Genomic DNA, 18,586 nt, shown 5'->3' with positions numbered 1-18,586 from the left:
ATGGACCTTAAGACCCTTGTTCAGAGAAATCGGAACTCGTCGCTGAATAAATCGCTGAATTAATCGCTAGCTTCACGGACATAGGGCCAGGGCGGTCTTCGACGTAGTATGTAGGGCTTAGCACACGAGTATACCTCCCAATAGGGAGTTGTGTCAGGTCACAGGGAAGGCAATTATACTGCGTGGCACCTCGGCAGCACAGTCGTTTCCATCCGGGCATGTGATATAGTGACGATCAGATACGGTCTTGGCTTTTGATTGGTTGGATGTTCTCTGTTCTTCCTCGTGCGGCCTGACGGTCCAGCCGGCGCCGGCTAAGGTGCACGGTTCGTATCGGCGGGCCGATGGAGGCTCGCCCGGCCCCGGAGCTGTCACCTGAACGCGGGACGCCGGGTACCCGGCGCCGGCACCCGGCGCGGGCCGCCGGCGGTCACGGGCGCTATCCGTGACACGGGCCGGGCGAAGGACGCTTCGCGCCGGGCACGCCAGGGCGCCGGCAGCTCCGCCGGCCACCTCCCCGACTGGCTCGGCAAGATCTCAGCTACTGTCTCTGTATGTGATATGTTTGGACAATCAAGGCCTCCGACCAGTACGCCCGCGGACAGGGCGATCCTGGCGTGTGTGACGGTCCCTGATTTGGGAAAGCACCCAGAACCCACTGGCCAGTGCTCCTGGCTCACCAGAACGTAGTGTCTTGTGGAGAAGCGTCAACGTGTGGAATTCGATAGATATGGTCTTTCGCCGAGAGCCAATTGGATTTCTTCAACAGATCTGACGCATAATCAGCCTCATTCCACCGAAAGGTTACTTGTGCTGCAAATTTGATGGCTTTAGGATCCTAAGAATATATTTTTGAGTGTCATTACAATACAATGAAAAGTATTGTGTCAGATCTGCAAGAGGAATGCAATTGACGTACTCTGGAATTTTGATTGGTTATCACATGAAAACATTTTCTGAAATCATGTAAAAAGAACATTGACATATCTCCGTGGTCGTTGGTAGCTAGGATGTAGTCGGATATCCAAGCCAGCGTGCTTTCAGTGGATTGGCTTGGCCTGAAGCCTCAATGGTTTGGAGGAAGGAGGTGAGCATTGGAGACGAGGCCATAGAGGTGATGTTGAACTGCACGCCCCATGGCGTTTTCCATTACCGGGACGATAGAGATGCATCGGAAGTTAAGACCCGCAGGACCACCGGATTTGAAGATGGGGAAGACGGTGGAATGCTTCCAGGACTCGGGCACTTTGGATAAGGATAAGCTGGAATTGACCATACAGACCAACACGCAACTCATCGTTTCAAAACAGGGACGGATCACACGTATTCAGATACCATCGTCCCCGCAGGGTGATGAAACGTTGATTTCAAAAATGAGCGCACGCAGTTCCGCCGATGTGCGTGGTGACAGTTTGATGCTCAGGACCCAACGCGGGGTATGTAGCAGGGTAGGACTGGCGGCTCACCCCGTGTCCTCACTTCGCCGGCCACGCGCGCTCGCACACCCACAAAACATGTGCCCGGCTGGTCTGGGATAACATCTGGTAACCCATCAGGTTAAGTTTTCCGTTCCCAACCACTGAACTAATGCTCCTTCACGGGTTTGATGACCGCCCTCTGCAATACGCCTCCGGATGCCCCCACAGGCATCGCGCCGACTGGTAGAGCGCACTGGCCTATCAAGCCTTCGCAGCATTGACTTAGGATACGGAGGCACGTGCAAAGTATGAGTTAAGAGCACGTGCATTTTAAGCTCAGCTTTGATACGGTGACAGCAGCGCGAGGCCATAAGTCAATTTTTTGCAAGAAAGAATGTTGGTCGGGTGTTCCGGCGTCCTTGCTTTGATGCTCTGCACGTAGCTAGCTCACTAATGTAATTTGCAAAGTACAGTGCAGTAGAAAAAGGAAGTCAGTTATATCTTCCTGCGTTTACACCCTGACCACATATTTCTACCAACGATTCAAACATTCAACGCGCTATTCAATACCGCTAAGAATTTGGATAAATATGTCATCCTGAGTCGCTGTGAACATTAGGAAGTGCCGGTCTTGTAGTTTTACGGTGGGACGAGGCATTAGCATTACAGATTGAACACCTCTGTGGACTGTCGACCTCGTATGGTGCGCTGATAGGTACACAACGTTTCGGCCAGTTGCTTCCGTGGCGGTCGTCAGATGTCACTGAACCCTGAGCCCGGAAGATGCTCAACTTGCCAGACACATTGTTTTGTCTGACACCTTTCGAAACTGTCCTGAGACTATCCTCTCCTGCCTCCAAACCCCACGATGGCGAAGTTCCCACATCGACCGGAACCCAGCAGTGGATCGGACGGCGCTCAGCCACGATGTTCGTAAAAGACTGGAGGCACGCCGCGCTCGGGGAAACGATGCCGTTCACGGCCTAAACGAACTCACGGGACGACTCCATCGTGCCAGACAGGAACATGTCTCTTATCGATTCGCTGGTGGCGCCCCGCCTCCAGATAAGACTGCCGATTATCGGCGCCAGAGGTTTCGCCATGACCGGCCGAGATTTCAAACGCCGAACGGAAACAGGCAGGCACATAGTGTTTGTACTGCGCTTATTGTCAGCATGGCGCTTGGCGTGGTACAGCTGGCACGGAATCCGACTAAGTGCACGCATGCCATCTGATTTTGGCTAACCATGGTTCGCGGTTTGTGCGGAAAGGGGAGGGGGGCACAACGGAAGACGTCTGACTTCGATGTCGAATTCGTCGGACGCCGTCGAAGACGTCGGAATTCGTGCACCGCCAGCCACCAGTTGAAAACTAGTGTGCCGCGACAAAAAAGGTGTATGTTGGGTTTCTGGTCGATTCACGGCGATGCCTCCTCATGCGTCGGGCTTCCGGGCTGCAAGGCTCATGTTGGGACAACGTGTCACACTGCTCAAGCTCAAGCCAGCTCATCTTCCCCGCGCGCGCAACCAGACAGAGCGATGCTCGGCCGTCTACGACGTTCACAGACACAATGTTCTCCTCTCGCAAGCATGGTCGAGCTTTAGACGCTTCGACTGGCTGTTTCCCCGCTCTCACCACGCGTGCTGTCCCCGAGGGGAACGTCAGGACGTCAGGACCACTTTTGACGCTTCGACTGGCTGTTTCCCCGCTCCCACCATGCGTGCTGTCCCCGAGGGGAACGTCAGGACGTCAGGACCACTTTTGGCGCTTCGACTGGCTGTTTCCCCGCTCCCACCATGCGTGCTGTCCTGAGGGGAAAGTCAGGACCTTCCACGGGACGGCCCCGGTGCGGTGCTTCAGCAGCACGCACTTTGTGACGTCACTAGTTCCCAACCCGGCCGATAATCGCACCAGCGCCGCGCCCCACCACAGCATACCTCCGCCGATAAACCGCAGCAGATTTCACACCGACGTGAGATAGTGAAAAGCTTGCGGAAAGCACGTAGTCTGTTCAAATCGTTTCCGTTGGTGACGTGTTTTTATTTCCACGTTTGCGTCACCTTTCAGTTCCCCGCATGCAGGTACAACCATGACCTGCATAGTCTATTATCAGCCACAAACATATGCCAAATAAACACCATAAGCGTTAATTTAATGTCCGATTTATTCAGTCAGATCAGCTGCGTGAGACATCGCTGGCATTGTCGTAGCTGCAGCAGCAGCTCTGCCACCTGACACGGCCTCCTCCCACCACTGCAGTGTCTGCAGGCGGGATGCGCGCGCGGAGCCGAACCTGGCGGGCCCGGGTGGCGGCAGCGGCCGGCAGCTGACCTCCGCCGGCCGGCTCCCGAGCGCCCGGGTCTGGCCGGCCGGCATCACACGGCTGCTGGCCACCGCCACCGTCCCGGGGCCCGCCACTCTCTCCGCTCTCCGCTGGCCAGCCGGGGGACCCAACAGTCTAGTCCCGGCAGGGTTCCCTTATCATATGGGTGTGCCTCCCATGCATGTTAGCATGTTACTACATTCAAGGCCATTGCTGCTTTTTTTGCAGGTTCCTAGCTGCGTGCGCACCCCAAGCGTGTGCGACATATGCCGTACTGAAGGCCGGCACTGGCCCTTCTGATCCTAGAGGCTGCTACGTTCATATGCAGATCCGGCAGGCGACTGTGCTGAATACAATGGCTGCGCCCTTCCTAGTCCCCAACAGACGCTGCGCTGAAGGCCGGCACCGCAAGACTACCGCCACTGGTCGGCCTACTGATCCCCAGCGGCGTGTTTCCCAAGCGTGTCGAGAAGCCGCTGCACTGAGGGCCGGTCAGGAGGACTGGCACTGCAGTGGACCAGCGTCAGCCGGTCGCGACCGTCCACAATAAAGTCGCCGCCCAGCTGATGCGGGTCGTCCTCGGGCCCAGCGTAGACGGCCGACGGGGCACCGCCGCCGGCCAGCCTCTGTTCGGCGTGTCGCTGCAGAGGAGCGTGCTGCCACACCTGGCGGCGAGCAGACGAAACTCATGCCGGGGTAGAACACATCCGACAGCTGCGACGCCTGGCGGCTGACGGGGGAAACACGGCAGTACGACACAGTAAAGCGGATATCAGGTAGTCGCATGTGGTGGTCACCTAAGGGAATAATGCAGATATGTCATAGGTGAAGGTAACAAGGTAGATGCCATCTCTGGTGTCCCACGGAGAGAACGCAGCGGCACGACGGAGTGTGATAAACACAACACACGGATACATCTGATACCGAACGGCTAAACAGTGCAGGCGGTTGCAGTGACGGCAGAAACACTGAGTACTTACAGTTACAGCACGGTATGAATATCACACGTCGCCCACCTCTGCTCATGCCTTACTTCTCGGCGCATCAGCACCTTCCCTCGTCCCACTGGTCCGACTACCTCGACGGCCACGGCGGGATCACTCCACCGTTCACAAACAGCAACGCGCTCGGCGAAAGCTTTCCTAACTGCCACGCGGCCACGATGTCCGGCGCGAGCAGAGCACCGTTCCGCCTTACAGTTGGGGGGCGTCCTACCTCCTCCAGGGCGGTGTTGAGGCCGAGGGCGGTGTACAGCCGGCGCTGCGGGTCCAGCAGCAGTGGGAACGGACAGCCGGTGTCGGCCAGCCAGCGGCGACCGCCCTCGACCGAGCCGAACGACACCACGAGCACAGAGCAGCTGAGACGCGCCAACTCGGCCTGCGGCAGGGCACGGCACCGATCAGCTTAACTGGCACGGCCCGAGGTGAGGCACAGCGCCGATCAGCGGGCGTAGCGCGGAGGAGAGCTCAACTGACACGGCCGGGGCTGGAGCACGACACCAATCAGCGGACACAGCGCGGAGGAGAGCACAGCTCAACTGACACGGCCCACGGTGTGGCCCAGCGCCGTCGACACAGCCGGGGCGCAGCAGACGGCACGTAATGCTATCACGCTGCTGAGGAAAAAAGATGGTGAAGGCTTGACATCATCGCTGGAAACTCCATGCTTATGATGCCTTGGCAAGGGCGCCGCGACCCTCGCTCTCGTTTCCTCCGGCCCGGCCCCTGTGAAGACCCACGGCGACGCAGAGCAGGCTGTGCGCACCTGTCGCTGCTGCAGCTGCGCCACGTGGTCACGTCACGGCAGTCAGGCGAGGTGGCGCAGCAGCACCAGCAGCCGAGTTCCGGGCGTGTCCGCCAGGCGACAGGCGCGTCCGCTCGCCGCGTCCGTCAGCACCAGTCCCGTCGGCGCCGTGCTGAGCAGCGGCGGCGACTGCAGCGCCGCCGGGCCCAGACGGCCTGACAGTGACGTCACGAACGCGTCCCACTCGTCCTGCCGGTGACACGTGACCGAGCAGGCGGTGACAGGGGTCACGTCACAGGGGTCACGTCACAGGGGATCACGTCACACGGGGTCACGTCGCAGGGGTCAAGGCACAGGGGCAAGTCATGGGCAAGTCATGCGGTCAGTGAGGAGTGGGCAGCCCAATGGCATCGTTGGCTTAAGAACGCGCTAAGATAACGGGAACGACTACCACCTTGTGGTAAATTTTTTTCGTTTGCTTGCGGTGGTCAATGGCGCTGAACGGAAAGTAACCGTATCAGACAAACGTCTAACTCTCAGGTCGCTGAGGCAGCACCCAGGCACACGCACGTGAGCAAAACGGCCGATTCCGCTGTTGTATTACGCGAGCTAATACGGTCCACTCGCTCATCTTACCTCGGCTCGCGCGAGAGACTCCATGGTTGAAACTGATTCTTTGCTGCCATCGCTAGAAGTCCATTCGTCTAAATGCCTCCTGGATGTAACACCACACCTGAGAAGCAGCACATTACGTCTGGTTTCTTACAATTCAACATTGTCGCTCACGCAATGCATACGCGATGGCTTCAACACCTTACGATGTACTAGCATCGGCCATTTTCGCCGGCTCGGAACACGACAGAGACTTGAGGCATACTTTAGTGGTTTCCAAAAACTCACGAAAAACACCGATAGCGCTATAAGCTAGGGCACCGGATGCCATCACCGGTCTCGCGTGGGCTACTGCGATATTACCCGCAGCTCACCTACTGAATGGGCTGGATTTGAATGGGTTTTCACAATCTACAGTTCAATCCGGTACCGGGCACCGCCCCAACATTCGTCCGAAACCAAAACCAACCGAACATAGTTCAACCAACCGAAAACGTACACGCGGAAAAAACATTTGAGGCTTTTTTGACATATCACATGGTCTTGTCACCTCAAAACCTTAAATGGACCGTCATCTGCGTTCTGTACTTTTCCCCAGCACACCACAGCACTGTTGCTTCTTGGAAGACTGCCCGCTCACCTTAGAAACAGCTCTTCATACAATTCAGCGAGCTTTCCCAGCATGCTGATCTTGTTGGATGCAAAGTCGGCGACGGAAACTAAAACCATGAACCAGTCTGGGGTTACGCAAGGGCGAATCAGCACGGATCTGTACGTCTAAATGCCACAGCTCGCCTCTCCACAGATCATGTTTTAAGCGCGAAGCAAATAAACTGTTCCGTGGTACGATGCGGTTGCATCCCTGAAAAACATGGCGGCCATAGCGAAGCAGCCTTTCGGGGCAAAACACATATCACCCAACAAAGCACAACCGGTGCTGCAAACTGTAAGCACGCGGCAAATCGCTACGAATGAGGCCTGGGTCATCCGTGAGACTGCCAGCCGGCCGGCTCGAGCCTGAGCGCTGACCTCGAGCCAGCTCGGCGTCGGCCGCCCGTGCCAGGGCTCTGGCGCCCTCCGCGAACGTCTGCACGGCCGCCGCCACGGTCGGAGCCGGCGAGCCAGGCGAGTCCATGTCCAGGGCCGTTCCGCGCGGGTGGACTCGTCCAGCGGTGCCGCGGCGCCGTCCGCTGGGCCAGACGGCCGCGAGCTGACCGCAACCGCGCGACCTGATGTCACGACATTGGCACGTGGCTGTTTCTAACGATTTACAGAGCAAGTTAAACGTTGCGTGAGGATGAGCGAGTCAGTTCGGGGTTCTGTCAACAAGACAGGGGTTGGGACATTCGGAGTCAGAGGGCGGCGGGCGATTTTTGGCGCGCGAGGGGAGCTCCTCTGTTGCGCATTTCGTACAACGCGGGCCTACGGAATTCCTGGAGACCATGGTACCACGACTTCTCAATCGGTGCGGAAGCACTTCAACAAATAAGCTGTTCGAGCATCAAACCAGATATGTTTCTGCATTTACAGTGCGTTGATCTGGGACAATAGTTACTGGAACGTATAAAACAATGCAAGGCATCGGCTTCCAACACAATCTTCTGGAAACAACGCGCATCAATATCCGTAATTCTAAACGCCACGGTACATATGGCCGTGCGTTGAAAGTTTTGTCGGAAGGCTTGCTCTTACCGAGATGATCGGGTGATTGCAAACCAACTGCCAAAAACACAGTGATCTCCGTATCCCTCTTACAACACACGGCCCCGAACCAGTCTTGCTATCAACCTGTCCACGGACCAACCCCAAATGGAACGCAACACGTCCGCAGGGCCATGCCGAGTTCTGTCCTCTATCCCGTTAACACTCGATGCTGAACTAAGTCGACTCGGGCATATGGCAGACGGCAAAAACACTGGGATCGGGCAAACAGTGCAGCATCTATGCTACATCAAGACTCATGCCCACGTTTGATCCTCATACCTGCAAAATATGCTGTGCGGCACGTTCCGAGCTGCCCGAGCGTGCCTCCGCCGTTGGAGTTCACTCTCGCACTGACTCGAGGTGCCCTCCGGGCACGTATCACCGCAGGCAGCCGTGTTTACACTCGATCCCCCCTGACCCCGAACGGGACGAGGGGGTGGGTACGGAGGGAAGCTGCAAGCGGACGTATCGCAACGCTCACTGGCGTCAGCCGGCGGTCGGCGGTGCACCTTTGCTGCTAGCGCGTGAGCTTGGTGTCGAATGGCCTCAAATCAGACGGCAGGCCGTCAGAAAAGGGACTCAAGTTTCTGTCGAGCGATATATTGCAAGAAGACCGCCGAGCTATGGCATGCCACGGGTCAGGTCATGCGCCTGATAAACACAAGCCGACGTTGAGAAATCGCTTTCCACTGTTCCGTGCACAGCACGCAGGGGCCTGTCGGACATGACTAAGCCGTGCACAGGCGATACATCATGTGCGAGCTATTCCAATGGGCAAACACAACATATATGACGCACTACTCCTTCTTTCCCATGCTCCGTAACCGCTTCAATTCTTTGTATGGCGCGTCCATCTGAACTGGAAAAGGGGCCACATTATTAGAGCTGCGGTACGCGACCGTGTTCACTGCCGAATGCACAAGGCTTAAAAGAGTGCAGACAGCAGTCCCACACATACGCACAGATGAAGTCGATAATAAAGACAATTGGAGAATATTTGCAAAGATGCCCAAGTGCAATAATGGAACTACTTCGACAAAACAGATGGCATTGCTGATGTTCTGGTCAGCAAAGTGAGACCCTGCAGGTAAGGAGATAAAACATGCACACCATGTTGCCCAGAGAACATATATGGATGCCATGGTAACTACAGATGATAGGTGCATACAATGTTTAGTGATACATGATATGCCGCAAAATGTGCTTAGAAAACAAAACAGTGAACAGGCTGGCGAGAAATCACTTACTGAAGGGGTCAAAGTCGACCTTTTCTACCTTGTCATCGAGTCTGGCTCTAATAGCAACCCTTTTGTGCCCTGTTATCATGCTCTGGATCACAACCATCACGTTCCTGAAAAACAGAATCAGCATATGTAACACAACTTGTTATACAAGTACATAAACAGTGAGTCACTACAATCCAGAACAACATTTACAGGCAAACCTGCAGTATTAAAGGGAATGTTTCACAGTTCAAGATATTGAACCTTGAAGCAGCCATCACATATCATGACAAGCTCACTTATAGCTATTTGTGTGGAAAATACTTTTGAGTGGAAAAGACTGCCCTAGACACCATAATTTTTCGGTTTCGTAGATATGCTGCTCAATGCGGCATTGTTTGATAACGCCACTGTACCTCGCACGTCACTGATTGAGAGTCAACTGCCTGCCGCTCTAACCACAAATTGTGCTCACGAACACCAGATATAAGGGATTCAGCAATGATGGTTTTCTCGGCCTTGATCGCCACGCGCTCATGAAATGGAAGGATTTGAATAGCGTTATTACGACGTCATGAATGTCAGTGACTTCCAAATACTCTCCCCAAAATGCCCCCCCCCCCTTTCTTTCTCTCTCCCTGTCTTTGCTCAGAAACTAGAGGTGTTAAAGTCTTAAGAAGAGCAGGGCTGTTGACTGCACCAAAAGGTCTTCAAGATGTTAACTTCAGTTAAAAACCCCATAGAACAGTGGGCCACTCCCTTTAAGCAATAAAAGAAGGCGTGGACATCATATTTTGAGAAAAGCTCTTGATCAAACATATGTGCTGGGGACTACTGGAGGCAAGATGTCAGGAAGTGTTTACAAACAGTAACATCAACATGCCATCCTGGAAGATGAGAAAACCCGAAGAAAAATAAGAATTTGTAGCAAAGCTGACTTTCCTCAATTCCCTCTGAGTCAGGGGCCAGTTTACCACAGTTTCCAAGCAACCAAGCAAGACAAGTTTTAAATCTAGTTTAACATGTGTTCTGGTGGCCAGCAAGGGTGAGATAAGATGAGCTTAGGTGAGGGTTGAGTTGGAGTAGGGCACAGAGGGAGGGGGAGGGGGGGGGGGAAGAAGATGCAAGGAGACAAAAAGGATAAAGACAAACTTGCAGGTTAGGCTGGACTCTATGTGAACTCACTTGTGGAACAGGTTATGGCCAGTTGGTTGTGACCTTCAGATTAAACAAGGTTGAACATGGCCCACACACATAGGTGTCTGAAATGTCTTTTGACATCTTCAAGCAGTTAGTGTTGACCAAGACACATTTTACCATAACAGGTTGTTTTGATTTATATCAGGTAGTTGACCACTTACATCAACAGCCACCCGAGACAGCATGCTCCTTAAAGAAAAAGGTTGATTCACATAATTTTATATTAGTGACCCCCTGGTACCTTCATTAATTCAAAACAGAAAATGTGTTGGTAACCTTGCCACAAAGTACTTTGAGACATACTCATCTTGTATCAAAACCACCTAATAAGTTAATTTTTTAGTGAAAAACATTGTGTGGTCTTGACATTGATCTTACTTTTATACCATGCCCAAGTTTAATGGAATAAGTTGCAAACCTGATGTTGCTTCTCTTATAGTCCAAGAAACCATCTCAGAGTTATATGACTTAGCCTAACACCCACAACACTGACACTAATTTTCTATAAGCAAAAACACAATTTATAATAAGAATGAGCAGCAGTGAATGACTTTTATTCTGGGTGTGGGCACAAGCTGCATACATGATTTACCACAATTCAGGGCCTGATAAAAATGATGCTTTGTCACTCACTTTGATTTGGGCTTTCTCAGAAGAGTTCTTGTGAGAAGCATCACTGTTGCTGTGATGATTGAATCTGTGAAAAAAGCAATGTCACCTGTTCAGGTCATCTAGAAAGCATGACAAACATGCTGATGAGATGCTTGGGGCAGGCAGAATCTGCCCTAAAGAGGACAGTAACCCTTGCCATTTGTTGATAGTGTGTGAATGGTACACACAAACTAATTGGGTTACTTCAGGGATAGCTCAACCCAGATGCATATTGCCTGAGAGACATAAAATCAGGTACTTCATTTGCTGGTGCTTTCAGATCAATATTTAATGTTCACTGGTCACCTATCTGGGACAGTGTTGATATGAAGCATTTCCACCATTGACACATGGGAATATGCATGTATATCATTATTATCATGTGTAGCTTAGTGGTCAGATCCTTGGTCAGACCTGGTCGTGCTGGACAGTAATAACCAACATAAAACTCCTCTCAAAGGTCCTTTGAATACATACATCTCAATTATGACAGACAGCAATTGGCTTTTTATGCTTTATGCTAACATGGTGATGCTGATCGCATACGACTCTCTACGTGGCAAGTTAAGATATAATAATAATGCCAGTGAAGGCCGGCCCACAACCCACCTTGGCAGGTTGGTTACGACGGCCGTTTCGGGCTAAGCTTACGAGTATGAGACTGGAGGTCCTTGAAGAGCCACGCTGCCAACCGATATCAAGCCTGGGATGTGCGCTTTACCTGGGAGCCCCCTATTACTATCCAAAGTAATCAAGAGTTAACGCAAACGCACTGCTACGCCTGTCCTACGTGCGATAACCCGAAGGCTTGTGCTGATACGCGTGCCGCCGTGGTTAAGCGCTGAAAATACCGTGGCGCCGCTTATGTCATATAATCGTCGAGAACTGCCGCAAGCGAGGCGACAAGTGAGGACTACTAAATCAGAAGTATCACTTCGGAGTTCGGACCTTAAAGAAACTCCGTTTGCAAGCCTGAGTGATGAATCACCCAAAGTAAGCTAACGTACAAAACTACCCGATGGTTTATTTTTCAAGTTTCTTAACGCTTTCGGGTGCGAACGATGACGCCACCGAGCGTCCAAAGTTTGGAGCTAAGGTCTAGCCCCAGTCTACTCTCACTGAGCAAGCCTTGTGGAAAGAAGGGTAGCTGCAGTCCAAAAGTATGCTATATTGAGTACAGAATTATAACCAAATAGGCAATTGCGGGAATTATGCTTCGGGTGACTCATTTTATCATTTCTGTAGATCAAACAAAAGGGCCAGCTCTCCCTCGGTCGAGGCAATGGCTTCATCGCGGCAATGCGTTGCATTTCATCTTTGACAGCCGCCCACCAGGTGTCAGGCCGCTACCGATCAACGAGATTGAAGTAGTTCTCCGCTATGCGGTCCTCCACCTTGGCGGCCGACTCATCTGGAGGTGGCTCGCTCTCCTCCAGGGGGCTCCGGCGACAGAGGCTTAAGTCTACGCGCACCGAGCTCATCTGCTCCGGGAACAGCCACGGCTTCTGCACGGTGTCGTGCTTGCGCTTCCAGGCGGGGTAGGCGAGCGCGGCGCAATGGAGCCGGCGGAGCAGGCGCGGCGCCAGGTTCTGCGTCACACGGTTCGTCAGCCAGGCGGGCAGCCGACCGCCCGGCTCCGTGTGCGTTATGTAGTGCAGCTCACAGCCGCGCGGGCTGAGGGGGCGCACTACGAAGCCGGTGAGGTGGGTGAACGCGCGCACAAGGTTGGGACGCGGCGGGTACTGCGCGTGGAACACCGAGTGACTCATAACGTAGTAGGCGCGTTCGGTGGCCAGCCAGGAGCGCAGTAGTACCAGGTCACGGTTGCGTATAGGCGCCGGACAGCGTGCCGCGTAGTAGTTGAGCTCGTTGTTAGCGTTGAGGCAGCCGATGGAGCTGGAGGCTAGCATGAAACGGTCCCAGGTGCGCCGATAGTCGTTGTCGTGCAGAACGTCGTAAACACAGGCTGCATCCACGTCGCTGAACATTGTCTTCACCTTGATCATGTGGAAGTCTGTGTTGTCGGAGTGCTTGACCCATACCTTACTGGGTGCGTGAAAGTACTCGAGCTTCCAGCCATCCAGATTATCAACCGCGTAAGACAGCTCCTCGAAATCGTGGTCGTCGGCTACGCGAACTTCACCTAATCGCATGATGGTAGGAACGGCAAAACACAGCTGAAAGTTATGGCAGAGACAAGAGATGTAGGTATCCTTTTCTTGGGATTTCTGCGGGGTGGGCTACAAGTGCTTGTTGATTTGAGAAGCCCAAGTAGGCCGTGTTTTGTGCTAGTGCCCCAACAATATTCTTCAAAACTGAATTATAAGATGTCACATTTTATTTTCGTAAAGGGACTGTAGTGATAAAAGGAACAAAGTTTGACGACATGGAAACGACTTCGGCACTAAAAGCCATGCATTCTCGTGGATGGATGCCCAAGGAGCCTTCACGGAGAGTATATGAGGTAATTCATCGCAATGGTAATCGAGATATCACCATAAAATGACGTCCTATTTGAGTCTCTGGGGCTGGGCGGGGCCCATCCCTTCTCCAAAGTGAGACGTGACCATAACTCGACGAAGTTCCCTCTCATCCGTGACATCCATTCATTGTCATTTGCAGCGACGGCCCTGACGCCATGCCATCACAGTCTTCGCAAAGCACGAAGGTCGTGATCCACACTGATAAATGTCGTCTGAACATCCTGTTACCTTCGTCTGTGGCATACGCCTCAGCATGAACTTAGAAAGTTCGTAAAACTGATGGCAAGGGTAAGTTGAGGCTGGCGACAATGCAGAGTTGCGCGTCTACAATGACATTTTATGCCTGGTTTCTAATCTGGTTAAGTAAATGCACACACTAGCTTATGGTAGCTACTTACACGTGAAGCATTGAGTCACACAATAAACAACCTTCGATTTTCTATGGTGGCATTAGGTAGTGCAAAAAGCAGCATTGTGCCTGAAGCCTTGCAGGGCTTGGGTATATATGGCGAGGGTGGTGAATGAGAAAAAATGCTGTACCTCCACCCATCGCGCGGCATCCGTTCGCGGAAGTGCATCATATTGCATGACTTGCAACGGTGCACAACAGCGACGTCACGCGTGGTCGGATCCTGTCTTCGTGTTAGCGGGCGGCAATGTGAACTGATCCGTTTGAAACTGCAATTTTTCCGAATGATAAGCCGGTTTTTGAGTGTTTGCTATCCCTTATAGAAGTCCGTGAAATCTCTGGGTGCCCGTTTAGCATCCTGACAACCGTTATGTAATTTCGCAAGATCAGGCAGCTATTGTTCACAATTGATGCTAGATATCAACGCAAAATTATTTTGATTTCTAAACGCAGCTCGAAGAAGCTGAACAAGTCGTGCATCGTGTCCAACTGAACATTTCAGTGGTCTTTCTTCACTTTCCCCGCCGAGTCTGCCATTAGTCTTAACGTCATGTGTGATTTGGAACAAATATATACCTACTGAAGCCTTCGAAGCTCGCTGCCTTAAAGAGCAGAGCACTGGGAAATAAGATGTTGTGTATTACGTGTCCGCAAACGAATACGAAATCCCAAACCGCTCAAATTGGGGATACAAGCCTGGAGCCGACAGAGAGGTCCACTCAGTACCGCGCCTCGGCCAGCTTTGCGTGTCTGCGTCCGGTGGTGCTGTCTGGCTGGCAGCCTGGGCGTCTTCATCGATCGCCCTATGTGTCGGCGGCCGGCGCTAGGAGCACGCGGATGCCACGCCGCCCTCCTCCCTTTCGGTCGGCCCTGAACCTCAGCCTTGACTCCCACCTCCGTCTGGCGGAGGCTGTGAAGCCCAAGTGCGGACGGCAAAACAGGGATAGGCACACGATGAAATGCGATATTATTTGTAAGTTGTCGAGTGAAAAACAACCATAACACGCTATCATGCTGGCCATTTTTTTCATACCATGGCGTTTATACCGATGAGCACATGATGTACGTAAACGCATGTGCGCTTGTAAAAAAAGCTAGCACTGATCTCTCCGGCTGTCATGTCATGAATATATGCAGAAAACTTCTGATACACACAACGTTTACATGCTACGTTAAAACAATCATCGTTGTCTTTTTACTTATTTCGTGTTTCGGCTGCATCTGCATTGCATAACAAATGACGCACACAACTGTTCGCTTAACTGGAACCGTCTACACAAGCACGAACGCACACATGGGTAAAATGTTATTTAGGATAATGTTAATGTACCTGGGTTGCAAGTTGGTTAGGTGCTTCAACTCGAAAAGCGAAAGACATAAAGCCGTCTTACATCGCGCGGGAGCAGCGTTGCCATCCAGACCACCGGCCGAGCCAGTGTTATTTAAACATCAAAACAATTTCAGCTTGGGCGGCCCGGCACGAAAAAAAAACTTTCTAAGGGCTATAAAGCAATGCCCACGGCTTCATGCATTTTTCACCAGCAAGAAGTGCATTTCCTCAGAAGTTTCATTGTATGCATATTGTGACATTCCGCTCAGGCTATTTGTTTAGACGCGACCTTGTTTTATATTTCCTTCAGAACCGACTGAGACTTCTTGTTTTGATTTACATGGAAATCGTAGCAATTGCCATGCACGGAAAAGCCGCACAACACGTGTCACCACAAGCGCCAGGTAGCCCACGCCGGTAGCCCACGCCGCAATGGCACGTGACCAGTATGATTTGACGGCGGAGAGACCGCGCTGTCGAAGCGGCGGAAGTGTGTGTGGGTATTTGCAGCTGGTCCCGAGCGCTTGAGAGCAGACCCTCCATCCACCCATGTTGGGGCGTTTTAAGCAATGGTGTCAGATCGCAGCAGCTGGTGCAGATGAGCATGTGAGGCAAACCGCGCCATGTGGCCGACTTAGCTGTCCACAACACACCGGGCCGTTCTGACGCTGTCCAACCCGAATATGCGCCAGTGATCCAACGGGCAGCTGTCAATGCCACCTTTTTGGAAACCGATTTTAAATGTCACAGACTGTCATCTGAATACGCACGCTTTTGTAAATATGACCATTCCCCAAAATGGTAAAATCAGCATCAATTTTTCAATTTTGTTAGCCCACTTGCATGGGGCTCCCAGCGCTGATTATAACTTTGGTTCCGTTTCATCTACATCACGACAATGGATATCCCTGTCATTGCCCCGTATGTCAAACACATCTAACATCTAACAGGATCAGGGCATCTAACAGGACATCTAAAAGGAGCTGAAAATAAACCGGTGTCATGACCAGCTACATGAATGCAGTGCACTACGAGAATATGCTCTTTAGATGAGACCCGTGAAAAAAAGAGGGGAGGAGGGGGTGCAGGGGCAGATGATGTCGGACGTCCCAGCTGCAGCAAACCATCAACTTGGGAGCAGATTTTAACGACGAAGTTAACACTGTAGCTTGTGTAGTAAAAACGGCATTAAGAGGCATTTTGACTCCAGTTCCCTCAGTTTTCCACGCTCCCGCAAGCGCAAATGCTATCGCTGATAAAAATGTTCATCAGTGGCAATTTGATTACCCACCACCAAACGACCGCACACAAGCACGTTGGATAATTTTGCTCCGCACTTTGCAAGAAATAAATAAAGCGCACACTTTGCATGCTTCAGTTTGAGCTTCAAATAACGCACTTTGCGGTCCGTATTACCTTAAGCTTGCGCGTCCGGTATTACCGCCACGCGTTAGACGCCACACCTCGGCCATTACGCCAAGCCGTCACCGCCAATCAAGAGGCCATAACACCATCGGCCGGCTAGTTTACGACCAACGTTAACGAGTGGCCGTTACATGGCTATGACGTCAGAAGGGAGCAGAGGCGGGGGGCGTCAATGCTCGGCGGGTACAGCCGCCGCCTGCCTGTCTGTACGCTCTCCGCTACCGGCTTCGCAACGGTACCGTCTGCAAATGCAGGCCAGTCACGTCACTTCGTGGTGCGGAATCGACAATGTAGACAGGCGCGGAACAACGACAGCGGGCTGGATATTCTAAATTGGAGATAAATGTGTATATATCTGTTGGCTGTAACTGAAGATAATGATGGAATCGTATCTAGCGACAAACATCACGGAACTATATTGATAGTTTCCTTTCTCCTTGGAGAAATTTCCAAGCCATCGGAAATCCCAAGCCACAACACCGACTCCCAGGTCACACGATCTTTTGACCCGCGGCCTTGTCTTCATCCTGCACGAATTGTTAAGTTCACCACGGCAGGCCAGGGTCGCACGGAACAGACAGTCTGGCCTCATCCAGGAAAATTTCGGTCACTTAGACGCAGCGACAAACAGCGACAGCGACAAAAAAGTCTTCGACAGCCTAATTGCCACTCTCAACGCATGACCAGGTGCGGCGTCTCCTTTGGACGCCTCTCCACACATTGGCCCATCCTGTAACGGCGTGCGTGTTGACATTTCCTTCAAGCTGAAGAACAGCTGCAAACAGTAACGAAATGCACTCCATCCCACCTCGTGCTTGTCCGCGTGACGTCAAACGAGAGGAGCGGACAGAAGGCCGCTGTCACCAGCCGGCGGTCCAGGAAGCCGGCGCTGCGTCAGGCGGGACTCGTGCAGGTCACGGTCGGGGCAGACGGACGTCCGCGCACGGCTCGTGACCGGCCGAATGTGTCGCCGTGGGAGGCCGGGACTGGAAGGGCAGGTGTCGGCGGCGACCGCTAGATATGGGCATGGGAGTGCCAGACGCGAGGGCGCAGCTGGTGATGCGTGAGACTTGTGGTCTGTCTCCGAACAGAGCAAATTATGGCCCTGAATACAGCTATGTGAATAGCTCGGGCGCTCTTCAGAGAGCGAGGTCACTGAGGACGAGGAAATCAAGGGCTTTGTTAGGCGCATTAAATCCACAGGTTAACCGGAACTAATTACGGGGTGAATGCAGGAAAAGTATTGGTGAGGCACCGGTAATGCCATTGTTTTTCACCACATTTATTGCCGCTTTTCGGGTTTGGCCAGATCTGGCAACTAAGCTGTGGCCTTGTTCTCAGCCAAGGTGCTAAACTTATATTACTGCACATACCCATCGGAAACAAGACGCGCTAAAAAAGACATCTGAAGACTGCACTGCACACCATACATGTCTTACATCTGAACATTTGAAAGTATTTTTTTCACTAAGAGGGCCATGCTGCCTAAAACGCTGCTTTCAACTGTGTTTCTTGCTGTTTCATGACATCTTTACGGCACACTAAGAGGCCCATATAAGGAATGTAATTGCTTAAGATATACTCTGCACCATAAAGACCACTTGAAATGCCTTAAATGATCCCATCTACTTTTCTTCTATGCAAGGCTATGCGCCAGCTTGAACCCTCACCTTGAACCTCAGCTTGCGCCTGTGTCATCTCCCCGCGTTGCAGGAGGCAAATGAGAGTGGGGTGGCCTGCCTCATGTCCAAGAAGCATCAGGGCAACTTACTTTAAATCTCTGCCGCAGACGCTGGTCTTGGGTCACTTGGCTTACGCAAAGCATCCCCCTTCATCACTCAGTGTATTTCCGGCTGCATATGTGCATACGTCATGCGGTGAGGGTGAGAAATGTGTGCTTTTCATATCACTGAAAACGCCAGCGATCGGTGCAAATTTGTGTTTCAAGTCTTACGGCATGACCAGACTAATTTGAATGTCATTTTGAGTGGCTGGAAGCACGTGTGCCGCATATGTCGCAAAACGATTGGCGTCTTCTTACCAAGGATTTAGGGGTGGCGCGAAC

General features: G+C 52.3%; 1 protein-coding gene and 1 long non-coding RNA gene across 3 annotated transcripts; both read right to left on the bottom strand.

Annotated features, from left to right (window-relative positions):
• Positions 1 to 3,564: 3,564 nt before the first annotated feature.
• LOC119110060 (uncharacterized) lies at positions 3,565 to 11,734 on the bottom strand. 2 transcript variants are annotated; one of them, XR_005095453.1, is made up of 10 exons: positions 11,484 to 11,734; positions 10,857 to 10,920; positions 9,048 to 9,151; positions 8,080 to 8,659; positions 7,126 to 7,325; positions 6,737 to 6,815; positions 6,121 to 6,217; positions 5,506 to 5,733; positions 4,957 to 5,118; positions 3,565 to 4,406 (listed from the first exon to the last, which is right to left on the bottom strand). It is a non-coding gene; the product is annotated as an uncharacterized LOC119110060 (long non-coding RNA). The 2 variants fall into 2 exon arrangements; XR_005095454.1 differs by having other exon boundaries at positions 7,126 to 7,306.
• A 486-nt stretch (positions 11,735 to 12,220) lies between these two features.
• LOC119100156 (START domain-containing protein 10) lies at positions 12,221 to 13,249 on the bottom strand. Its single transcript, XM_037223269.1, has one exon. The coding sequence runs from the start codon at positions 13,025 to 13,027 to the stop codon at positions 12,221 to 12,223; it is 807 nt and encodes a 268-aa protein (XP_037079164.1). The 5' UTR covers positions 13,028 to 13,249.
• Between the last annotated feature and the right edge of the window lie 5,337 nt (positions 13,250 to 18,586).

Source organism: Pollicipes pollicipes, unplaced genomic scaffold (assembly GCF_011947565.3).
Source record: "Pollicipes pollicipes isolate AB1234 unplaced genomic scaffold, Ppol_2.1 Scaffold_2555;HRSCAF=2994_pilon_pilon_pilon, whole genome shotgun sequence".
In the NCBI taxonomy this organism is placed as follows: domain Eukaryota; kingdom Metazoa; phylum Arthropoda; class Thecostraca; order Pollicipedomorpha; family Pollicipedidae; genus Pollicipes; species Pollicipes pollicipes.
Note: the sequence above shows the minus strand (reverse complement) of the source record. Positions and strands in the feature narration are given on the sequence as shown.